Source organism: Tiliqua scincoides, chromosome 15 (genome assembly GCF_035046505.1).
Source record: "Tiliqua scincoides isolate rTilSci1 chromosome 15, rTilSci1.hap2, whole genome shotgun sequence".
Lineage (NCBI taxonomy): Eukaryota > Metazoa > Chordata > Lepidosauria > Squamata > Scincidae > Tiliqua > Tiliqua scincoides.
In genome coordinates this window covers 4,968,964-4,994,110 of record NC_089835.1, presented here as the reverse complement: position 1 = coordinate 4,994,110, position 25,147 = coordinate 4,968,964, and the positions used below count along the sequence as shown (strand labels likewise).

At 50.4% G+C, this 25,147-nt stretch overlaps 2 protein-coding genes across 2 annotated transcripts in view; both read left to right on the top strand.

The window, feature by feature from the left end:
• Nucleotides 1–402: 402 nt before the first annotated feature.
• Nucleotides 403–8,155, top strand: LOC136635142 (toll-like receptor 2). Its single transcript, XM_066610264.1, has 2 exons — nt 403–574; nt 4,861–8,155. The coding sequence occupies exon 2, from the start codon at nt 4,893–4,895 to the stop codon at nt 7,434–7,436; it is 2,544 nt and encodes an 847-aa protein (XP_066466361.1). The 5' UTR covers nt 403–574; nt 4,861–4,892; the 3' UTR covers nt 7,437–8,155.
• A 3,592-nt stretch (nt 8,156–11,747) lies between these two features.
• Nucleotides 11,748–25,147, top strand: part of ITGA10 (integrin subunit alpha 10) — a 35,894-nt gene continuing 22,494 nt past the window's right edge. The window contains 6 exon segments of the mRNA XM_066610212.1: nt 11,748–11,902; nt 17,110–17,221; nt 19,284–19,393; nt 20,066–20,154; nt 22,621–22,735; nt 23,248–23,375. Coding sequence (XP_066466309.1) covers nt 11,794–11,902; nt 17,110–17,221; nt 19,284–19,393; nt 20,066–20,154; nt 22,621–22,735; nt 23,248–23,375 — 663 coding nt within the window. The 5' untranslated portion in view covers nt 11,748–11,793.

Below are 25,147 nucleotides of genomic sequence, written 5' to 3'. Positions count from 1 at the left end.
CATTGGCACAGCTGCGTCAGCGCTGGAAAGCTGGCTGTTTGTAAACCGCTTTGTGGACTTGTTGGTTGAAAAGACTTCTATAAATGCTGTTTATTTTTTTTAATATAAATAAAATATTGTCACGTCCTGCTCAGGATATAACCTGGAGACGGCGCTGGCCCCCAACTTCCTGGAGCCTGAGCACCAAGGCCTCTGAGAGGGATTTTATCAGAGGGTACAAAGTTTCTTTTGGGCCCTTTTTGGGGGTACAAAGTTTCTTCTGGGCCCTTCCCCTCTCCACTGGATCATCATTTCTGTCACTTTAAGAAGAAGCCGCGCCCCCTTTTTTACTAGCACTAGCTTTGCAGGAGACAGCTCAGCCTTGTATGTTTTTGCTGGGTCTGCAGCTGTTGGGAAGAGGAGGAGGAGGGATGGGGGTCCCATTGGAGAACGGGGCCAGAGGCAGGCACAGAGGTGATCACAGAGGACTAGAAGCCTGAGAGCTCCTTTTGCACCTGGGGTCTGCAGCTGCGCAACCCAGGGGGATTGCTCTCTGTCTCTCCCCCCCAGCTGTGTCCAAGCCAGGCTATTGAAGGTAAAAGGATCTCTTTGCTCATCCCCAGTTTCAAAGACTCTTTGTGTGCTTGTGTGTGCAAGAGCAAAAAGTGTGCTTGGTTTTGTAATTATTGTTAGCCTTTGCTTTTGTGTGCACATATAAATGTGCTTGGGTGTTTTTTTTTTGAGTGGGTGTAGCGCACTATATAATTTGCAGCCACAAGTTTTAATTTATTCTGTTCTTGCCATGACTTCATGTGCGTTAATGGAAACAGATGTGCCATAATTTGCCCGCCCTTGTCAATCTTTTTCAGCTTTCTCCTAGCCCCCCCCCAAAAAAAATCTGCACAGGACTCCATCCGCTAAAGCAGTGGTTCCCAAACTTTTTTGTACCGGGACCCACTTTTTAAAATGACACTCTGTCAGGACCCACCTAGCTTTATGAGACTTTTAAAAAACAGGTGATCTAGAAAGAAACATTTGTTTATGAGCAATATTTTATTTATTTGTTTGCAAAAAAACTCGATCTGTTTCTTGTAATGCGGCAGCCCTCACCCGCAACTGCATGATGAAAGTGGCCTACCTTATAGGGTTGTTGGAAGGGTTTGCTTCCAATCTAACCGTTTTATCATTCGTGTATTACCAGGTCTTAACAATGGCATCTTGTAGGCTGATGTGAGGTGCAGGAAGCCGGACTCAGTGGGCTTTGGGCCTGATCCAGTAAGGCTCTTATGCAAGTTCCTAGAGGAACTTGCCACTTCTCCTTCTTGTGCATAAAACTAATCAAAAAGTACAAGTTTGTGTCTTGTTTTCTGCTATCCCTTGCACTTCTTGCCTGATATGTGTGTCTGCAAGCACACTTTAAAAATAAAATTACCACTCACTGTATTTCCAAAATTTAAAATTGAGGAACTCCCCCCCCCCAGGGACTTGGCTACAGGAGCTCTTTGCAATAAGAGCGTCCCCACTGGATCAGGTCATAGGCCCATCTAGTCCAGCTTCCTGTATCTCACAGTGGCCCACCAAATGCCCCAGGGAGCACACAAGACCACAAGAGACCTGCATCCTGGCGCCCTCCCTTGCATCTGGCATTCTGACATAACCCATTTCTAAAATCAGGAGGTTGCGCATACACATCATGGCTTGTGCCCCATAATGGATTTTTCCTCCAGAAACTTGTCCAATCCCCTTTTAAAGGCGTCCAGGCCAGTCGCCATCACCACATCCTGTGGCAAAGAGTTCCACAGACCAACCACATGCTGAGTAAAGAAATATTTTCTTTTGTCTGTTCTAACCCTCCCAATACTCAATTTGAGTGGATGTCCCCTGGTTCCGGTGTTATGTGAGAGTGCAAAGAGCATTTCTCTATCCACTCTGTCCATCCCCTGCATAATTTTGTATGCCTCAACCAGGTCCCCCCTCAGGCGTCTCTTTTCTAGGCTGAAGAGGCCCAAACACCGTAGCCTTTCCTCATAAGGAAGGTGCCCCAGCCCAGCAATCATCTTAGTCGCTCTCTTTGGCACCTTTTCCATTTCCACTATGTCTTTTTTGAGATGCGGCGACCAGAACTGGACACAATACTCCAGGTGTGGCCTTACCCAATGCCTGGCCCCTAGAATTTGCAAAGTGGCATAATATAGACAAGAGTCCTTCAAAATGTACTAAGAATGTGCGTCCCCCTACAACTAGGGGGCTACTACTGCCATCTGAGATTAAGCTGTACCACCTGCGAGTGAGGGGTATACAGCCTCACTGACACCCTATCCTTTCTCCCAGCAGCTCAAGCAACGCTGACCATTTGTCAGCCTTGCGCTTTTTGAGCACTGTTTATCTTGATGCAGTCCTTACAAGAAACACCCAAGTGTTGGTAGCCCCATTTTACAGATGGGGAAGACTGAGACCAAGAGGGCCCTGCACTCCTTGAGGCCACCTAGAGAGAACGAATGACAGAGGTGAGATACTGCAACTGTGGGAGCCCCCGATTCACCGCTCAGCTCGCTTCTAAAACCCAGAGGTTGCATGTACACAACATGGCTTGTCACCTGCGATGGACTGTTCCTCTATCAACCTGTCCAATCCCCTTTTCAAGGCCTTCAGGTGCCGTCGCCACATCCTGTGGCCAGGAGTTTCACAGACTCAACACTTGTTGGGTCACGACACATTTCCTTTTGCCTGTCGGGACTCTCCCGACCCTCAATTTTAGTGACTGTCCCCTGATTCTGGTGCTGTGAGAGAGGACAACATAGGCTTGAACTGGTCTGATTTTAATTCACAACAGCCGTGCGCAGGGCAGGAGGTGGACAGTTGTGTGCCTGCCAAGGCCACACATGCTTCACGCATCAGCTCTGCATAATGCACAAGACTAGATGGGCCTATGGCCTGATCCAGTGGGGCTGTTCTTATGTTCAGTACCTGTGTGGAGTTTGCGCTCTCAGGTAAGCACCCTCCATAATCTGAACTCTTTGCTTCCCAAACGTCCTCTGTTTTGCATCCTGTTTAGAGTGTTCCAGCGCTCAGTAGGAACCTCGAAACTGGTCTCTGGTGTGCTCTCCGGTGAGCAAACAGAAGAAGGATGATTTTGGACGCCAAAGTTTAACATCTGGGAAAGCAAATATTGGCAGGGACCCCATTGCAGCTTCCAGTGTTCCTTTGTAAAAATAACACCCTTTGCAGGCACGTCCTGCTGGTTTTGTTTGGGTAAAAATAACACACATTGCAGTAGAGATTAAGGTTGACTCCATTTTTATGGGCCTCGACCTTAGCCTTGCCTTCCTGTTGCCTCTGGGGCAAAATTAGCAAGAGGGACCTGCATGTCCACTCCTGCTGTACCCTGGATTTTTGGAAAGAACCAGGAGAATGGGGCAATGTGGGGAAAAGAATCTCTTGCAACTTAAACAAGCCCACTTCCAAGATGCACATAACATGTGTGCACAGGGCCGGCTTTAAGCCAGTTGGTCCCCAGGCCTAAGGTTCCCCCCCTCCCCCGTGCTAGGAAAATCTACTCCAGTCTTGTATGCAATTTTATATTAAAATGATGCATTTGATCCATTTGGGCCATTCACTCATGTGCACTTTTTCAGCTCTCGGTGGCCCTGCGTAGCTCGCACAAATGTTGCCTCTCTTCCTGTCACCACCCACCAAATTTACGAGCAATCTGTCCATATCGCACGGCAATAAATAAAAAAAAGATCTTATCTGCTGTGTTTGGTCATCTCTCTGTTGGTTGCTGAAATTTTGCAAACAGTTCTTGGCTCTACCCTCTGCAAACAAGTTTCCACTGAGGATCAGGTCCTTATCTCGATCGCTAAGCAAATAGGTACAGTGAAACTGTGCGAGGTGTTTCGTCCAGACAGGTGTTCCCAAGGGCCTCTTTTGGGGATCTGTATGGACGTGGCTGGGTGATGTGTACCACCACTAGAGGGCATCTGGGGACATTATGAGGAAAGACTACAGCAGGGGTGCCCAAACCCTGGCCCGGGGGCCACTTGCGGCCCTCAGGGGCTCCCAATCCGGCCCGCGGGAAGCCCCCAGTCTCCAATGAGCCTCTGGCCCTCCAGAGACTTACTGGAGCCCATGTTGGCCGACGCAACTGCTCTCAGGGTGAAGATGACTGCTCAACCTCTCACCTGCGCTGTGGGACGAGGGCTCCCTCCACTACTTGCTATTTCACGTCTGTGATGCAGCAGCGGCAGCAAAGGAAAGGCCGGCCTTGCTTTGTGCAAGGCCTTTTATAGGCCTCGAGCTACTACAAAACCTTCATTCATTCATATAAGTTGCATCTCTAATATATTCATTTATGTAAATTTATTCAAATTTTAAATGTAATTTAATTCTTTTTTTCCCGGCCTCCAACGCAGTGTCAGAAAGATTATGTGGCCCTCCTGCCAAAATGTTTGGACACCCCTGGACTACAGTGTTTGGGGCTCTTCAGTCTAAAAGGGCACCTGAGGGGGGACATGATTGAGATGTACAAAATTATGCAGGGGGTGGATAGTGTGGGGAAAGGGATGTTCTTTCCCACACAACATGAGAACCAGGGACAACCACTGAAATTGAGCAGCTGGAGAGTTAGACAAAAGGAAGCATTTCTTTACCCAGTGTGTAACTGGTCTATGGAACTTCTTGCACGTGAAGCGCGTTTCGCACTCGGAAAGTGTACAAGTGTTAAGTACCGGGGCGTGGAGAAGGGAAGGGGCCCAACTTTGCGCCCCCCAAAAGGCCCCAAACAAACGTTGGACCCCCTTGATCCAATTCCTCACAGACTCAGGGAGGAATTCCTCAAGCAAGCTGACTCTCCTGTTCTTGTGTTTTTCTTTCTCCACTAAGGTTGTCGGGAAATATGTGACGTGGGATGGGACATGCCCCGCCTTGCTGTCGTGGGGTTGGCTCTGCATTTGGCGGTCCTCCTTCTGGCCGAAGAGGCCCGGCTTTGCCGTCTTGCCAACCACAATCGGACGGGCCTTTGCCGCGGCCTGAAACTGCTCCAAGTCCCTCGGGACCTCCCGCCCGCGCTGCAGCTGCTCGACCTCTCGTACAATAAGATCCAGCAGATCGGGGCTGGGGATTTCGCGGCGTTGACACAGCTGAGGGGTCTGGACCTGGGGTTCAATGCCATCTCGACCATCTCCGCTGACTCGTTCCTCTCCAACGTCTTCTTGGAGAGGCTCAGCCTCTTCAACAACTCATTGGAGGAGATTCCCTCGCAGGTGTTGAGGCCGCTGAGGAATCTGAGGGAGTTGTCCATGTCAAACAACTTTTACCCCCACTCCACACTGGACGAGGTCTTCAGCACCCTAAAGAACCTTGAGGAGCTCTCCATGGGAGGGCCTAATGTCCGCACTGTGCAAAGTTGGGACTTTCTCCCTCTGCAAGGGATTCCCTTGAAGAAGTTTGCCCTGAAAACCGCCTCCGATTCGTTGGAATATCAACCTGGGGCCTTCTCCAGACTCAACACCACAGCCTTGTGGTGCGACATCTCGCTGGACAAGAACACAGGGGCCTTGCCCCTGATGCTCCGGGACTTGTGGGGTAAGCCGATCCGCTACCTCCGTTTCCGTAACCTCTTCCAGTTCACGTATTACGTGGACTCCGCAGACCTCTTCTCTGGCTTGGGCAACCTGGAGGCCGAAGAGCTGGTCTTCTTCAGAGGGAAGTTCAACGAGAACCTGCTACGCTTAGCGCTGCTGAACGTTCAGAAGTCGCGTATCCGGGACCTCTCCTTCATCGCGATCGATTTTGCGCGGTCTCCCCAGTGGAAGCCCCCCGAAACCGGCATAGCCAACCTGACCCTCCAGAGCTTGCTGTTGAAGGACATCAGCAACCCCGACATCCTGCGTTTTGACTGGACCTTCACGTGGTTTGCGGGCGTCACGTACCTCTCCATCCTCAACGTCAACTTCAACATGGTTCCTTGTGACGCTTGGGGCGAGATGAGGAACGTGGTGGTCTTGAACATCTCCAACAACCGCCTGATGGACGCCTACATCTACAACGAAGCCTGCCTCGGCCAGGATTTCTTGCCCAAGCTGAAGGTTTTCGACCTTTCCTACAACGTGCTGACCAGCTTGAAGACGGTGGCCATGTTGACTTCTGGCTGGCCCCAACTGACCAAATTGGATCTGGGCCACAACCGTATCGGGGGCACGGACGAGCTGCCCTGTCCGTGGAGCCCCAGCCTTGTTTGGCTGGCCTTGCCGAAAAATGAAGTCACCACTGAGATCTTTAAGTGCCTTCCCACCACGCTCCAATACCTGGACTTGTCCTACTGTCAGCTGGAGCGTCTAGACACGGGCTACTTCGAGGTAGCCACCCATCTCCGAGAGCTGCTTCTCAGCGGGAACAAGATCAAGTTCATCCCCGTCGAGTGGCGGTGTCCGAACCTGAGAGTCTTGGAAGTGGACGGCAACTCCTTTGGGGTAATCGGCAAAGGTTCCTTTGCCAACATGCCGCATCTTACGCATCTGAAGGCCGGGAACAATCCCTATCACTGCGTCTGCGACCTCTACGCTTTCCTCCAAGAGACCTTGCAGAACAACAAACTGAGGCTGACGGACTGGCCCGACGGCTGGACCTGCTACCACCCAGAGCCGCTGCTGGACACGGCGGTGGCCGCCTACTCCCCAAAGGTGACGGAGTGCGACATCACAATAGTGGTGGCCATTGCGGTTTCCGTCACAGCCACCATTGTGATGGTCTCCATGTTCCTGTGTTGGCGGTTTGACGTTCCGTGGTACCTCCAGGCCACCTTCCACATCGTCCGCTCCAAGTACCGCGCCCGTCGCTCCCAGCCGCCGCGGCCCTTCGCCTTCCACGCCTTCATCTCCTACAGCTCTTCGGACGCCGAGTGGGTGCGTCAGGAGCTCCTCCAGCGCCTGGAGGCCTCGTCCCCGCCTTACCGTGTCTGCATTCATGAACGCGACTTCACCCCGGGGCGCTGGATCATCGACAACATCATCGATAACATAGAGAACAGCCGCAAGATCATCTTTGTCCTCTCGCGCAGCTTCGTGGACAGCGAGTGGTGCAATTACGAGCTCTATTTTGCCCACCAGAGGGCTGTGGGCCTGAGCTTTGAGGACGTGGTCTTGGTGCTCAAGGAAGCCATCGACCCTGAAGCATTGCCCAACAAGTTCTGCAGGCTCCGGAAGATGCTGAGCACCAAGACTTACCTGGAGTGGCCCACAGAACCCAGTCGGCAGGCCTTCTTCTGGATTCAGTTGAAATCCGTACTGGGCAAGGCAGAGATGGTCATTCCCAACCCACATGAGACCCTTCCAGTGGAGGCTGCTCAGATGCCAGGGGGGAAGACTCTGGAGATGGGCAGTCTGTCTCCAGAAAACACTGTCGTGGGGGGGCATTCATCTCCAGTGAGTGAGGCGGGACTTGTTGTTGGTCTGGGATGAACTCCTGGACTTGGGTCTTCAACTCCTGTTGAGCACTAAGAAGGAAGTGTGGAGGAGTGTCTCCAAAGCTTTAACCCAGCCCTCCTCTCCTGTGTGCATCCTCTTCCCCTCTGTTTCCCTCTTCCTTTTCCAGCCCAGGGGGCAAGAGAAGGATGCGCAGAAGTGGGTGGGTGTGTGGAGGTGCCCTCACAAACCCTTTGCCTTAGGCACTAACCCCAGTCGGCCATCTGTGTGCATTCTTCATGGAAAACCCCACACCCTTAGTGTAGATCGGGGGTGCCCAAACCCCGGCCCTGGGGCCACTTGCAGCCCTTGAGGCCTCAATGTGGCCCTCAGGGAGCCCACAGTCTCCAATGAGCCTCTGGCCCTCCAGAGATTTGTTGGAGCCCACACTGGCCCGATGCAACTGCTCTCAGTGTGAGTGTTTGACCTCTCACTTGAGCTGTGGGATGAGGGCTCCCTCCACTGCTTCTTGTTTCACTTCTGTGATGCAGCAGTGGCAGCAAAGGAAAGGCCAGTCTTGCTTTGTGCAAGGCCTTTTATAGGCCTTGAGCTATTGCGAGACCTTCATTCATTAATATAAGTTCATCTTTAATATATTCATGAGCGTCCTGCTTGGAGGCAGGCTGTGCAGCATGGCCTTTCCCAGTTTGAAGAGACACTTGGCCAACAGTCTGAGGCAAAGAGGCAAAGAAGGAAGGCCCATAGCCAGGGAGACAGACCAGGGACAGACTGCACTTGCTCCCGGTGTGGAAGGGATTGTCACTCCCAAATCGGCCTTTTCAGCCACACTAGACGCTGTTCCAGAACCACCATTCAGAGCGCGATACCAGAGTCTTTCGAGACTGAAGGTTGCCAACGTGTATGTAAACTTATGTAAATTTATTCAAATTTTAAATGTAAATTAATTCTTTTTTCCCCCGGCCCCCGACACAGTGTCAGAGAGATGATGTGGCCCTCCTGCCAAAAACTTTGGACACCCCTGGTGTAAATTAAATTGCAGTTGGCACGTCATTACAAACCTTTCCAGAGCGGATTTATCTTCCTCCGAAGAAGGGCGGCTTGCTCTCTGTTCTTACACTCTTTCCATTCTCTAATGGCACAGCTCCGTAGGGAAATAAATGTACAGTATATTGCTGATTTGTATCATTTTTGAATTAAAAGAAGCATTTTAAGGCTCACGTTCCCTTATCTGGTTGTCTCTGAAGGAGGGTGTTCTTGGGCACCAGGATGCAGGTCTCTTGTTGCCTTGTGTGCTCCCTGGGGCATTTGGTGGGCCACTGTGAGATACAGGAAGCTGGACTAGATGGGCCTATGGCCTGATTCAGCGGGGCTGTTCTTATGTTCCTACGGGAGTTTGGCACGTCTCTGAACACCAATGAAGAAAGTGAACACACTTTTTTTTTTTGCTGTGCTATATAGAAGAGGCAGACGATGCTCTGGGGGGGTGGGAGGTGAGCTCGAGACATCAATTTTTGCACAGCGCATCACAGTGCATGGAATTATTGGAGGTTTTTACAGATATTTCATTTTGGGGATAAAGTGGCAATATTGGTGCAATACCCCGAAACAGTCAGAAGATGGCAGTGCTGGATAATGTGGAGGATTTGGTTACTGGGAATCTTTTTAATGCCCATAGTGGTCTTTAACTATAGGGTTCACTCCGGGAGACGAGCATCTGTATCTGAACGACACGCGCACATGAATTGGGGAGGAGGAGAAATTTCCCCAATGTGGAAGAATCCTCCGACCCTGTTCCATATCATTGAGTTTTGCAAAGTGCAGCCTTGCCTGGAGAGGAGCGTGGGCGAAAATGAGATGCTGTGAGATAGGAAAAGGACACTGTAACAGTCATACAATGATCAGGACAAAAGCGGGGAGCCCTGAGGATCGCCCAAGCGGTTCAGTGTTCTCTAGGAGGGTTTCCTGCTACAGGGGATTGGACTAGATGACCTTGTAGGTCCCTCCGAACTCTCTGGGTCTATGATTTTGGAGTTTTCACCTTTGGCTGGAGAGAAGTACCTGAGGGTGTGTTGTCTATGCTTACAAGGCGCTCTTTGTGAGCACAGAATACTTGAGATGGTATTATGATTTGCGTGCTGTGTTGGGTTTTGGAGAAATCAGGGTAGAAAAAAACCCCATAGCTACGCCACTGGAATCAATAGGCCAGGGATTCCAGCAACCTGAGAACCTCTGCTTTTGTCTGAAAGCCAACCAAGTTTCTAGTCCTTAAGCTTGAAAAGGTGGAGGTGACTGCCTGCGCCAAGTCAAGATGGTGCCTGAAACAGGAAGAAGGGGGGTGCATAAGTGATGGCAAACATATGTGCAGGCTTCCTTGACTTGCGGACTTTAGTCAGGCTGCGGTTTGCAATTTTGGGTGACAGAGAATCGGATGACGATGGTGACAGCGCGCTTGCTCATAACTGAGTCCTGGAAGGTTCCTGCTTATTTAGGGCAGGCGGGAGTGAATCACGGCCAGGCGTTTTGGGTGATGGTCTGTTGCCAAGAGCTATGGCAAGGCCTCTCAGAGCTGAGCCTGCCAGGGCTGGTTTCTAAGTAGCCCACTAATGGCTGTGGTCCAGATGTCTGCCCCCTCTTGAAAGATGCTGCTGCAAGATTCCTGCCCCCTGGATGGGGCAGCTGTGATTGAAGGCCCCTCTTAAAACTTACCTTGGCCCTGGGGGCTTCAGTCTAACACTGTCATCCTGCTCTGACCCCCAACCCCACCCCGAAACAAAGCCCCCAAACTTGCAATTACTTTGAGTCACGTTCCTCCTGAAGGCCTTCTGAAGCCCTCCAGCCATGGACTGGACGATCCGGGATTCAAATCCCTGCTCAGCCACGAAGCTTCCTGGGTGACCTTGGGCCAGTCACTCTCAGCCTCACCTACCTTACAGAAGAAAGGGAGGAACTATGTACACCACCCTGAGCTCCTTGGAGAAAGGGTGGTATAAATAAATAATATAGTATCCAGGTCTACAGAGCTTGCGTCCTGATTACACTTCTGTACTGCAGCGAGTCGTGGACTCTTCGCTCACAACAGGCGAGGAAACTGAACGCTTTCCACATGCGCTGCCTCCTACGCATCTTTGGCATCACCTGGCAGGACAAAGTTCCTGGAATGAGCTGGAATCCCCAGCGTGCATGCACTGCTGAAACAGAGACGCCTGCGTTGGCTCGGTCATGTCGTGAGAATGGATGATGGCCGGATCCCAAAGGATCTCCTCTATGGAGAACTCGTGCAAGGAAAGCGCCCTACAGGTAGACCACAGCTGCGATACAAGGACATCTGCAAGAGGGATCTGAAGGCCTTAGGAGTGGACCTCAACAGGTGGGAAACCCTGGCCTCTGAGCGGCCCGCTTGGAGGCAGGCTGTGCAACATGGCCTCTTCCAGTTTGAAGAGACACTTGGCCAACAGTTTGAGGCTAAGAGACAAAGAAGGAAGGCCCATAGCCAGGGAGACAGGCCAGGGACAGACTGCACTTGCTCCCGGTGTGGAAGGGATTGCCACTCCCGAATTGGCCTTTTCAGCCCCACTAGACGCTGTTCCAGAACCACCTTTCAGAGCACGATACCAGAGTCTTTCGAGACTGAAGGTTGCCAACAACAAAAACAACATAGTATTAATTTATATAGTGATAAATAAATAGTATTAATTAAGCCTCTGGCCATGCATGGAGTGACTTTCGTTCACTACACTGCAATAATAAATGAATGAATGAATGAGGGGTATCACCGGAGCTTACAGCTACCAGCAAGTCATGTTTCCTGCCTCGGAGTTCCAAATATATAAGAACTGGCTGTGATTATTCAGCCTGGTGACTGCAAGCCACTCTGTGCATGACCAGAGGCTAACTCTCAATTATCCTCCAACAGGAAGCAAGCCTATTCTCTACACTACAGAGCTAAGCCTTGGGACGGCAATGGAAATCCTGAGGGTTAAACATCCTGTAGTTAATCATGCACTCCAGTTCTTCAAGTCTTGTATCACCGCAACCCTCTTGAGCTTCCCCCCCCCAAAATATGAACACTTTCCTCCTCTATTGGCTGTTTCCAAATTGGCTTTGCTGCCCTGTCCCCCCTTGTTTGCTGGCATCCTCAAAATATATATATATATATTTTTTTTTCCCCTGGTTGCATCTGTGGGATGGGAGAAGGAGGGCTTGGAGAAGAGAAGAAAAAAAAAAAGGAGGCTAAACTTTTCATGTATTTTTAGCAGCCAATGAAACTTTTTTCCAGGATGAAGGAGGGGAAAAAAAAAACCCAGTTTGGTGTTGTAAGAGGGCAGCAGTAGACAGTGGAACCTTTCAGGCTGCCGGAGGTGCTGTACAGCTACGGGGTCTCTGCCATGCCTGGATGGCCTCTGGTCACTTCCAGGGTGTCCTGGTGCTGCAGAGTCCCACTGGCGTGATGGATCTCAACCACCTCTTCTGTCGCCTGGGCCTCCTGCTGTTTCTTCTACCAGGTATGGCCATTTCTGGATTTGGGGTCTGTTTAAAAACTGAGGGATTCAGCCAACCCTTGTTCTAGAATGGAACAATCTAGAGGGCCCAATCCTATCCAACTTTCCAGCACAATGCAGCCCCAAGGTAAGGGAATAAATGTTCCCATACTTTGAGGATGCCTCTGTGACTGTCTCCCCACTACAGGATGCAGTGCATGCCCCTTTGGCACGGTTACACCGGCACTGAAAAATTGGATAGGATTGGGCCCTTAATTGGATGCCAGCAGGGCACCAGAATGGGAGCATCTGTTCTGCTCCAAACCGGTGGCTTTGTTTTGGCAAAGGAAGCTTGCAAAATATTTTGGTGGCAAGCAGACGTCCTCTTGTGACTCCAAAACCAACTTGAGCCTTCCCTCTGCTGCTTTCGCCATCAGTGCCTTAATAAACCGGCACCCCTGCCTTTTGGCCTTGTGAGCTTACCTTTCTGCAAACAGGGATCATCGCAGCCGGGCACCATATTTTATCACGATTGCTGCTCTTAATGCACTGCTGCCTTGAAGAAGAATTCTGCTGCATAAATTAAAAGGTACTAAGTAATTTTCCAAGTTTTATTTTTTTTAAGAGCTGTAGTTTCCGAGATCTCTTGGTTAGGAACCTCACAGCCCAATCCTATGCATGGCTACTCAGAAGTAAGTCCCAATAGAGTCAATGGGGCTTACTCCCAGGCGAGTGTGGATAGGATTGGGCTGTCAGTGGTTCTGGTCTGACTCTGGTTTAGTCATGCATCTCTTCTTTGACCCTTAAATTCAGGCTTTGGACAAATGTCTTAGTGATCTCTCTTAACGCTTTACGGGACTTTCAGGACCATTACTTTTGTATTCACATCTATCACCCTGGTATTCTTTGCAAGATAGGCCTTTCACTGTATTCCTACGTTGCGTGTGTCAAGGCGGGGAAACTGAGGCCCACAGATGGTGTGGTTTGCCACATGTGATGCTGAAAAATGTGGCTTGCCACCTACCTAGTGAGTTCAAGTCGGAGGCAGGATCTGAACCCAAGACACTGAATTTGTGGTACAGTCTTGTAGCTTTGTACCTGCTCTCCAACCATTTTGTGTCCTCTGGATCTTCTTTGTATTCCTCCTTCTCTCTTTTTTTTTTTTTAAAAAAGCATCATAACCAGACCCTTGATGGGTCCAAAGTCCCCCGTAAAAAGTCACCAATTAAGGCTGACATCTAAATAAGATTTACTTTTGGGGAAACATTTTTAGACTTGTGCTGTTAATCTTGAATTAATTTGTTGGGGGGGGGGAATTCACCTCCCCCCAGAAAGGTTATTAGTGAGCAGAGAGGCAACACCACTCTGACATATATATATATATATATATATATATATATATATATATATATATATATATATATATATATATATATATATATATATGTATGTATGTATGTATATGTATATGTATATGTATATGTGTGTGTGTGTGTGTGTGTGTGTGTGTGTGTGTGTGTGTGTGAAGAATATATATATTCTTCCTCCCCCCAGAAATAAAACTGCCCTCATGTAGAAAGCTAGCATGTCAAGACAAAGACAAGGCTCAAGGACCCTCCCCCTCCCTAATTTTCTAAATGCAGGGAATTATTTTATGTACAGAGCCTAAACTGTGGAGAATCATTCAAACGTGTGACTCTTGCCTGCTCTTCTTCCTACAGCAAAATGGTATAGTCCAACCCAAGATACAGACTTAAAACCTCAGAGGGAACCAGACTTTGGCCCCAAAATCTCAAATTTTTTCATCCTGATTCCTTCCTTGCTCATATCTGTTTTTCCTGTCTCCTTCCCACGCCTTTCTCTTTCTCTGGATTGGTCATTACCCCATTTTTGATCTGGCTTGTTCCACACCCTGGGGAAATATGGGTTGGTTTTATGGATGGGTATTCCAGGCTTTTGGAGAATGGATCATCAAGATTTTTATTTTTTTTTGCTGATGTTTTCTATGCGTGGGGTGGCTCTCATGTTATATCCCCCCCCACTCATCTGAACACTTTAGCACACTAGATAAGAGGCCCCAAATCTTCTTTTCAGTGCCAGGTTTGAGATCTGGGGTGCATGAAGTACGAAAAGCATGCACAGAGATATTTTTTTTGTCACCACCGACGCCGATTGGACAAGTACCACTGCAAGAGTGGAGTAGGCAGATCTGCTGCTTGAAAAACCTGAGCAGGTTTGCAGTGTGGCGGAGCTTGGGGTGACTGCAGCCTCAGTATAGCAGGGGTTACGCTCTGTCTCTCAGGTAGCTGTTGGCAGGTGCAAGGCAGTGGCAACAGGTTGCGGGGATCTTGTTGTCCTTGAGGTGTCTGGTGGGCCACTGTGAGATTCAGGAAGCTGGAATAGATGACCCCTGGGCCTGATCCATCAGGGCTCTTCTGAGGTTCTTAGGCTTGTGCTGCAAATGTGGATTTCATTTCTTTCTTGGTCGGCACAAAGTCTGGGCCGGGGTGGGGAAGAAGCTGGAAGTCAATAAAAATAGAAAAGAAAATCAGGTTTAAGGGTAGTGCCATGTGCCTTGGAGCAGTGGATGTTTCCCAGCTTCTTGGTGCTTGAGAATTCTTGCAGCATTTCAAGACAAAGGGACAGAGCCTTTGATTTGGTCTCGCTTAATTGCCGTTTCCTAAAATACACACTTGCGGGCTTGATTCCTGCTTTTCTGGGCTTGGCCTGGCATTTGGGTCACCCGCTGGGAGGAAGGGAAACAGTTTTGCCTGGGCGCGTGTGTGTAAATCGGCAAGGGAGGAGAGATCTTGCACATGGTCCCAACTGTGTTGCTCTCTTTGAGCTTTGAAGGGGATATTTTCCAAAAGTGTGGGTTGGAGTGGGGGGTGGGATAGAGACCCAGATGTGCATTTTGAGAGCCCGGATGGTGTTGTGGTTCCGGAGCTGTATTTAAACCTGCAAGATCCAGGCTCAAATCCCCGATCAGCCACGAAGCTTCCTGGGTGACCTGGGGCCAGTTGTGCTCTCTCGACCTCACCTGTCTCACAGAGTTGTGGGGACAAAAGGAGTTCACCACACACGAGCCCGGCAGGATCAGGGCAAAGGCCCGTCTAGTCCAGCTTCCTGCATCTCACAGTGGCCCACCGGATGCCTCAAGGAGCCCACGAAACAGCAGTTCCCTGCATCCTGAATGCCCCTGGCATTCAGAGACAGCCCGCTTCTAAAATCAGGAGGTCGCACATAACGCATCGTGGCTTGTAAAAGGCTGACATCACTAAAAGGTCGAGAAGGAAGTTCGTTAAAAGGAGCCACCCGTTTTGTGCACGAGAGACGAATTTCAACCAACACCCCTCCACAGTTGCCTTCCTCATTTTCCACCCGCTCTTGGAATCTGGGGCACCCGCGGACAGAGGACGTATTGTGCAAGGGGCACGGCACCGCCCTTTCCTTACAGATCCGCGTGCGAGCCAGCAGGGAGAGTTTTGCTCTGCCAGCCTTGGAGCTGTCACTGGGACTGTTTATGATCTCAGTTTGGAAAGGGTCCTCTCCCGGACACCGCTCGCGCTCCCTGTTTTGCGGCATTCTGAACAAGGAGTGCCAACTCCTTTCCTGTCCCCACAGACCCGGCTCTCTTCGCTTCCCCAAGTCCTCTTTAGTTTTACGTTCCTCCAAAATTCAGCATCTTATAAAAGAGATAAACGCAGGTTTCCAGTTTCACTAGGAAGTGGGAAATGATGAAACCTTTTGCTCTGAACCTCCAACTGGCCTGTGGTTATTTGTCGTGAAAAGCGGGAGGCCAGAGATGTGTCATTAATCTGTGCAACTCCTTGCCACAGGATGTGGTGACGGCGCCTGGACTAGATGCTTTGAAAAGATTTTTAGGCAGATTGATGGAGGAAAAGCCATCACAGGTTACAAGCCTCTCTCTGACTGGCAAGTGCAAGGGAGTTGCAACAGGATATAAGTACCTTGTGGTCTTATGTGCCCTGTGAGGCATCTGGTGGGCCACTGAGAGATCCAGGAACTAGGTGGATCTTTGGCCTGATCCAGCAGGACTTATGATGCTCGGGGCACTGTTGCAATTGTTCCTGCAGAGCTGGGATCTGACTTCAGATTTGGAAGCTGAGACAAGGCCTAGTGTCATCCTTCTCATAAATACTTGCAGGAGGAAATGGAACAGAGAAGGCATTTTGCGGCCACCAGATGGGCAAATGGTGTTTTCTTGGTGCCAAGATAAACCCTCCATCCAGGGTTAAAAACACGGCCCACGTTTGTTCAAGGCTTCCTGTTCCCTCCCTCAAGGCTATGTTGGCTGAGTGGACGAGGGCTTCTGGTAATCCGAAACAGTCCGGATCTCAGGAAATGGCAACCAGAAAAATTGCATTGCAAGTTCAACTTGGCTTGGTCTCTTACGTGGCCGGGGGGGGGGGGGGAAGAGCTTGGGGTCGATGAATTTTCCTTCTTGGCCAATGCCTTAGTTTTGCCTTAGGCTATTGTCTTTGCCTCTAGTGATGTCGCTTCCAGGAGATTCTTCTGGGTTCTTCAGCTCTGTTCCTCGGGCAACTTTCTGTGGCTCTGCCGGTGGAGGAAAAGGGTTGGGCAATTCGTGACTACAGATGGTTCCCCTAAAAACAGAGCCGCCGACCCTAGAAGTGTTTTTCAGCCATTTTGAACCACTGTGGTCCAAACGTGAGGTTCATCCCACTATTGCACATCTAGCGTTGGCTCGGTCATGTCGTGAGAATGGATGATGGCTGGATCCCCAAGGATCTCCTCTATGGAGAACTCGTGCAAGGAAAGCGCCCTACAGGTAGACCACAGCTGCGATACAAGGACATCTGCAAGAGGGGTCTGAAGGCCTTAGGAGTGGACCTCAACAGGTGGGAAACCCTGGCCTCTGAGCGGCCCGCTTGGAGGCAGGCTGTGCAGCATGGCCTTTCCCAGTTTGAAGAGACACTTGGCCAACAGTCTGAGGCTAAGAGGCAAAGAAGGAAGGCCCACAGCCAGGGAGACAGACCAGGGACAGACTGCACTTGCTCCCAGTGTGGAAGGGATTGTCACTCCCGAATCGGCCTTTTCAGCCACACTAGACGCTGTTCCAGAACCACCATCAGAGCGCGATACCAGAGTCTTTCGAGACTGAAGGTTGCCAACAGTGCACATCTAGACATTTCGGGGTGCTTTATAAATGAACCATCATCCTACAAATCAGCCCTCTGTCTTTCCAGGGTTTGGCACCTCGTTTAACATTGATGTGAAAAGACCTCAGATCTTCCGTGGCCCGCCTGAAGCCCAGTTTGGATACAAAGTCCTCCAGTACACGGCTGGAGGGCAGAAGCTGTAAGTATTGCTGCACCCTAGTATTGATTGCTATTTTGGGGGTGCTTACACTGACATTGTCTTTACACCTTTCTCATGGGTTGTCATCAAAACAAAAAAGGGGGGAGTCATTGCCGCTGTGACTGTCTCTCCATGGATCCGTCGATGTTCTAGAAAATTCCAGGTCAAGAAGGAGCTGTTGACAAGCGTGTTCTGGGTATAGTCCATTAGCCAGCCACAGATCCATCCGACAGTGGCATCTTCTAGCCCAGTGATTTTCAACCGGTGCGCCAGGGCACACTGGTGTGCCATGAATGGTTTGCAGGTGTGCCACAGGAGTTTGGGGATGATAATTTATTAGTGGGGCCATTGGGGGATGTGAACCCCCCACTGGGAGTGTGGGGTGCCTTGTTCAGAAACTGGTAGCGTGCCTTGACAATTTTAGCTCCTTGTCAGTGTGCCATGAGATGAAAAGGTTATAAACCACGGCGCTGGCCTGCATCCCACTAGCTTGACCGCTAGGATGTTGTGGGGAAACCTGTCCTAAACCTCACTGCAATCCAGATATTTTATGTCCACTGCATATCCCCAATCTACTGAACTGGTCAGTGTGACTGGCTCAATAGATGGGGGAGCGGGGAAATGCAGCGGACATAATATGTCTGGATTTCATAGCAGGAGATTGGGTTTATCTGACAAGGCTTGTTCTTCAGAAAACCATGCTGGTTTCCGGCCGTTGCCACCCTCCTTTCTTAGTGCTGAAAGACTGAGTAATTTCCTCTAGCACCTTTCCTGGTATCAGAATGAAGCCAGCCAACTAAAATAGTTGCCTGGATCTTCTTTTTGCCCTCATCCACCCTCCCAATTTCTCCCTGCCAGCATTTCTTTCCCATTATAAGATGTTTTCATTGTGTTGCCAGAATGAGGGAGGGATCGTAAACTCGCAGTGATGGAGATTCCAGGGGAGTCCGAATGGGGTGCCAGGAATGAGCTGTGACTTCAGAAGTACAGCCAGCGTCAGGGCTGGGTTTTCTAAACCTGACACGGAAAACAGATCAGGCTGTATGGGAATTTTTGTTCATCCTGTGTTTTTTTTTAACTCTTATGGGCTTGTTCGAAAACCAAACATGGGGACTGTTTAGGCTAAGGGCATCCTGTTCTATCCTAAACATACCTGTTCAGTTGGTGGGACTTAATCCCAATAGATAAGTGCCTTTAGGATTGAAATCAGTTAAACAGTCTTTCCTATACCTGCTTTCCTGGGAGTAAACCCCACTGAACACATTGGGGCCTCCTTCTGAGTAGACAGGTTTAGGATTGCACTCTCGGATTATAGTGGGCCCTTGGTATCCGTGGGGTTTCCGTTCCAGGACCCTCATGGATAGTGAAATCCGTGGATGCTGGAATCCATGGGGGAGGCTGACATGGTGCTGCAGTTATTCACCAGTGCTAGGTCCTTCCCCAGCCTCCGAACACCTCTCCAAAATACAATACGATACAATACAGGTATTTATATACTGCCTTTCTGTGTCCTCAGATTTCTCCTTGGACTTTATTCATGGGCAGGCAATTTAAATCCCCGTAGGGATTTTTACAATTTGAAAGGTTCTGTCTTTCAAGAAACCACAACAATCAGATGTTTCTGTCTTGATCTGGCCGCACATTCTGGCCTCCATCCTCCCACGCTCAGAGCAGATGGAATAACTTGGCTCAGCTTGTCAGCTGCTTCAAGGTCGCACAGTGCTGGTGGCTTCGAACTGGCGACCTTCAGATGTTATCTTCAGGCAAATGGAGGCTCAACCCTCTAGACCAGACCTCCTGCCCTCTAGACCAGACCTCCTGCCCGGGAGCCACTTCCTGTTCACGGACACGACTTCTGGTCACGTCCAGGAGGTGGTCTGAGGCCGTGGAGTGGGTGGCTTCTGGTCACCCTGGAGCCCCTCTGGGGCATGAGCTTGGCACCCACATATGGCGGGATCTGCCAGTGGGAAGCCCGCAGATACTGAGGATCCACAGTGCTTGTCAGAAAAGGAGACTATTGGTATTAAATAAGCTATGAGAACAAATGTATTTTCCTCTGCAGGATGCTGGTGGGAGCCCCCTGGGATGGAACGCCCGATGACCGCAAGGGCGACGTTTACAAATGTGTGGTGGGGACGAGAAACAATTCCTCTTGCACCAAAGTCAACGTCGGTAGGCGAGGCAGCCCCCTGTTTTTATATCTTTGTAGAGAGGTATCGAAGCACCAAAACTACCTGCAGTAAAACCTCCTCAAGGAGCCCTTTTGGGTTGAAAGGCAAGGTAGAAATTAAGCAAGTCAGCCCAGAAACGAAGCAAGGAGTTCCACAGGTTCATGACACGCTGGCCCAAGAACCATTTTCTTCTACCTGTTTTAGCTCTCCCCGCACGCAATTTCTTTGAAGCCAGAAAGCGGGAGGAAAAGAAAAAAAGCAGTGGGGGTTCTGTGGAACTCCTGGCCACAAGATGTGGTGATGGCACCTAAAGGCCTGCAAGACTTTAAAGGGGGGGCTGGACAGGTTTATAGAAGAACCGTCCATCCCAAGCCAGTGTGACTGGCTCTCCTACACGTTGGGCAAAAGCTGGGGTGGGGGGAAAAGACTCTCTGTAATCCCACAATTATATTCCTTAAATGCAGGCGTGGCCCCGGCATTTGTGGCAACTGAATAGACGGTAGGAGGGAAGGCTAAGCTTAAAGGAGGTATAAAAAGCTTCATGGAGGAGGATTTTAATCTTCAGGGCCTCTCCACCCCAAACCCCAACCATGCACTGACAGAGCTCGCATTTTTGTGTTTCCCCCTCTCCCCCTTCCTCCCCCCGGTTCCTTTCCTCCTGCACTCCAACCAGGCGACATGGCCCTGCAGAACAGCTCCAAGGAAATCCGAAACATGCATCTGGGGATGACGCTCGTGCCCAACCGAGATGACGGGTTTGTGGTGAGCTCCACTGTGTTTATGGCTTGGGGGTTGGTTGGTTGTTTTTTTTTGGAAGAGGGCTATAAAAAGCGCACCCTGCGCCAGCAGTTCTAGCAGAGTGGAGGCAGCCTGGGGGCAGGACTGTACCACACTCGTGATCCTGAAGGGGCTGGAACAGATGTGCATTTCTGCAAAGTTTTTTTGGGCGAGGGGTGTGTGTGTGTGTGTGCTCTTTCTCTCTTCCCTTATGCAGGGCCTCTGAGACAAATGTGATCAGGGGGTACCATGTTCCTTTTGGGAGACAGGGGGAAGTTCCTCTTTGCGGGCAGGTACCTCTTTGCACACGGACCCAGCTTTTCTGCTATGTCAAGAACCAGCTGCACCGAGAGATTAAACATTAAGTGTATTAAAGGAGAAAAACTGTTGCAATCGGCTTACTGGTGCAACACGCTTTGGAAGGGGTAGGGTAGTAAATGAGTAATATTGTAGGGGGAAATGAGTCAGGATGCCGTGGTGGTTCTGGTGCTGGACTTAGAACTAGAAAAGGCTTTGAATCCCTGCTCAGCCACAAAGTGTCCTGGGTGACCCCATGGGCCGGTCACACTCTGTCTCGGTCTCACCTACCTCGCAGGGCTGTTGTGAGGACAACAGGATGGGAGGAACCGTGTACACCACCTTGAGCTCCTTAGAGGACGGGTGGGACAGAAATAAAATAAATCAGTAAAAGAACCTTCCGCCATGTTTCACGAGGAGGGCAGGTGCGGACAGGGCTCAGGAATTGGGCCAAGACGGAAGAATAAGACAGATCCGTCTGCCCAGGTTGCCTCAAGCAGCAGATGGGGTGGGGGGCTCTCCCTTCATGGCTGTTGTTGTCCTCTGATTTCCTCAAGTCGAAAAAGAGGACGGCAGAGTAAAACAGGAAGTGCGGAGGAAAGGTGAGATGTGGGCAGTGGGAGGTCACCCTGTGCAAGCAAGATCCAGCAGGGACCCCGTTTTTAGCCTGTGAAATGATGACACTGGTCACTGAGCATAGGAGATCCCAGAAGGGCCCATGGGGGGTGCAGGGGGGGGAATTGTGCCCAGGCCCAGGGTCAAGAGGGGGACCCAGGAGCCAAAGGAAGGGAGCTAGAAATGTCCCGCGAGCTCGGAAAATGTTTGCGTATATTATGTGAAGATGAGCGTTCGCATTTGGTGTAAGAGGACGTAGTTTATATATCGTAATTCGTAGAAATGATGATCATCTGAAGTTATGGTCCAGTGGAGAAGGGGAGGTGTCCCAAAGAAACTTTGTCGTCCCCCCCCGAAAGGGGCTCAGAAGGAACTTTGTACCCCCTGATTACATGTTGGGAACAAGAGAAACCAATGGTGGAGAGAGCTGGTGCGCAGCTGGCAGGCAAAGGGGGCAAGCCAAAGCCCCCTGCAAAGTGGGGAGCCCCCACAGATGCTGTTCTGGGCCCACCCTGGTGTTCAGCATCTTAATTTCCAAAAAGAGACAACGGGCCATGCTGATGAATCGTAATTTGGAACAGGAAATACGTCCTGGGCAGCAGAAATGCCCTCCTTCTCCGAACAGCACGTCAAATGGAAAAGCAGAGGTGGGACGCTCTGCCTGTTGGGTTTCTGCCTGCGACACAGCTGTTGCAAGCCCAGGAGCCCTGCCGGAAAACGAAGGTGGCGCCTCTCTTTAAAGTCAGGTGCATCTCCTTCCCAGGCGACTGCAGCGCCAAGACTCTCTTCCCCTACAGCTGGCCGGAGAGAGGACTGACTGCTGTATCCCAGCCTGCCTGCCTGGGCGTTCCCTGGAAGCCGAGGCCGTTAGCGGCCGTTTGGCAGTTCTGTGGCAGGTTCTTGTTTACTTGTGAAGCCTGTGTGACGTGCGGTCCTTGCCCTCTGTGTGAGGCTGGGCTGCGGGCAGCGGGGCCGGGCGTGGGGTGCTTGTGGCACCCCTCCAAAGCAGTGAGTGACATACTGGGGAAGGCTGGAGGGCAAGGAGTGCCACCGGCACTGCAGAGCCAGGCCGGTGCGCAACTCAGAACAAAGAAGGACGCTTTTGCGCATGGAAGAAGTATAAATTGCGTGGCAGCAACTGTAGAAGAGCCCCATTGAATCAGGCCAAAGGTTCTTCCCATGGCCAATTTTCGAAGTCCAGCTTCCCAAGTCTCCCAGTGGCCCACCAGGTGCCTCAGTTAGTGATAGTGTGAGCCAAGAAGCAACGGAGGTTTAGCCCAGCTTATTTTCTTCAAGTTGCTACTCAGATCTTGCAGAGGTTACGTTACAGTGCAAAACGCTGCACGTTTACTTAGAAGCAGGCAGAAAGTTGCAGCCTTAATGGGCACCAGTGATAGTCTAGCAAACAACTCGTCCTTGCCCTCTCAAAGCTACGATCTCCTGGGTTCCTTGCGGGAGAGAGCCCTGCCCGTTTAAACCAGGTTCCGTTTCCAGTTCGGGCAAGCCCATTTAACCGTTCTGTTTCTCTTCTCTGGGCAGGTTTGCGCCCCTCTGTGGTCCCAGGAATGCGGCACCTCCGTGTTTAGCACCGGGATATGCACCAGAATGGACGAAAATTTCCAGCCAAAGGAGAACATTGCCCCCACTGCTCAAAGTAGGCTTGGTCTTCTGCTGTGTCTAATTTCTGAACAGACAGCTGTTGGGATGTTCTCTGATCCACATGATCTCCCGGGCCTAGTTACAATTTAACCCCTGCTCTCCTCTTTCAGGGTCCCAATTTGAAGTCTCCAAAATGTTTTTAAGCGCCTTGACCCCCAAAGCCCTCTACCTTGCTCACAACTAGGATCTAGGACTCGACACAATAATTCCATCTGGCGTCTGACTAACAGTTTGGAAAGCGGTAGTGGACTTTCCAGTCATGTGCCCATGAGCTTGCTGCCCTGCTGAGGCCCTGTTCAAACCCGAGACCACAACTTCTCTCCCAATTTCATGCCCAAAACTGGACACAAGTGAAGTCTAGACAGAGCAGAACTTCGTCCCCTCTTGATCTGTGCCTCCTTATATTGCAACAGCCTTTTCTTCCTGCTGCATCACATTCCTGGCTTTGTCTCATGTTATCACCTTGCTCTTTTCCTTACCCTCGGCTTCCCGCCCCCCATCTTGCAGGATGTTCGACCTACATGGACATCATAATAGTCCTGGATGGATCCAACAGCATCTATCCCTGGTACGAAGTGCAGAATTTCCTGAGCAACATTCTCAGCAAGTTTTTCATTGATCCTGAACAGATTCAAGTGAGTTTTGCTTGCTGGCTTTAAAAAAAAAATAAATGCATTTCTATGGGAGTCACCCAGGAGGTCTCTACAAAAGTCTCTGTCCCTTCCCCACATCCTCCGGATGGGATGCGTTGACTGAGGTTCTCTGGTTGGAAGATTTCCCTGACTCATGATGAGAGCAAAGACTTGCTGAGTCAGTGCTGTTCTGAGATTAAAACAAGAGGTGCTGGGATTCCTCTTGACGTCAGTGTGTAAATCTGTGGAACTCCTTGGCGCAGGGTGTGTTGATTGCATCTTAAGGCCTTGTAAAGGGGATTGAACAGGCTGAGGGGTGAAAAATTCCAGGTGACAAGTTCTAGAAATGGGCTGTCTCTGCATGCCGGGTGCAAGGGAGTGGTGCCAGGATGCAGGTCTCTTGTTGTCTGTGTGCCCCAGGAGGCATCTGATGGGCCACTATGAGATGCACGAAGCTGGATTAGGTGGGTCTTTAGCCAGATCCAGCAGGGTTTTCTTACATTTCTCAGGTGCAAAAGAGAGCGACTAAGATGATCACTGGGCTGGGGCACCTTCCTTAGGAGGAAAGGCTACGGCGTTTGGGCCTCTTCAGCCTAGAAAAGAGACGCCTGAGGGGGGACATGATTGAGACATACAAAATTATGCAGGGGATGGACAGAGTGGATATGGAGATGCTCTTTACACTCTCACATAACACCAGAACCAGGGGACATCCACTAAGATTGAGTGTTGGGAGAGTTAGAACAGACAAAAGAAAATATTTCTTTACTCAGCGTGTGGTTGGTCTGTGGAACTCATTGTCACAGGATGTAGTGATGGCGTCTGGTCTGGATGCCTTTAAAAGGGGATTGGACAAGTTTCTGGAGGAAAAATCCATTACGGGGTACAAGCCATGATGTGTATGCGCAAGCTCCTGATTTTAGAAATGGGCTACGTCAGATGCAAGGGAGGGCACCAGGATGAGGTCTCTTGTTATCTGGTGTGCTCCCTGGGGCATTTGGTGGGCCGCTGTGAGATACAGGAAGCTGGACTAGATGGGCCTATGGCCTGCTCCAGAGGGGCTGTTCTTATGTTCTTAACTACAATTCCCAGGAGGCCTTGCAGGTCTCTTGTTATCTGGTGTGCTCCCTGGGGCATTTGGTGGGCCGCTGTGAGATGCAGGAAGCTGGACTAGATGGGCCTCTGGCCTGAGCCAGTGGGGCTGTTCTTATGTTCTTAACTACAATTCCCAGGAAGCCTTGCAGGTCTCTTGTTATCTGGTGTGCTCCCTGGGGCATTTGGTGGGCCGCTGTGAGATGCAGGAAGCTGGACTAGATGGGCCTCTGGCCTGATCCAGTGGGGCTGTTCTTATGTTCTTATATTGTCTCCTGACCGAGATGCTGCTGTCTATCATCCCAGATAAAGTGGAATTATATCTGTGCTGGGCAGATGGAGGTGTCTATCCTCCCCCCCCCCCCCACTCCTCTGTTGGTCAACTGTCTCAGTTGGTCTCCTAGATGATCCGGCTCTGTGTGTGCTCCAAATCAGGCCCCTGGAACCCATGCAATTTAGAACAGAAAATTAACCCCGGTCCCCGACGCACTCGCAATGCCAACATTGACTGCTGTGTGCTGCTCAACCCTAGGGCTCTATAGTATTTTGCACCCAGACGGAGTTCACAACCAACCCAATTCCAGCGCCTATTTGAGAGTGCCGTAAAATTGCTGGAGCAGTTTTTTTTCTCTCTCTTCTGCTACCCAAAAGAGGCATCTGCAGAAAATCCCACCCTGTTGAAA

Bases quoted from the DNA above. Each gene is read 5' to 3' on its own strand.
- LOC136635142 (XM_066610264.1), top strand. From the start codon at position 4,893: ATGCCCCGCCTTGCTGTCGTGGGGTTGGCTCTGCATTTGGCGGTCCTC.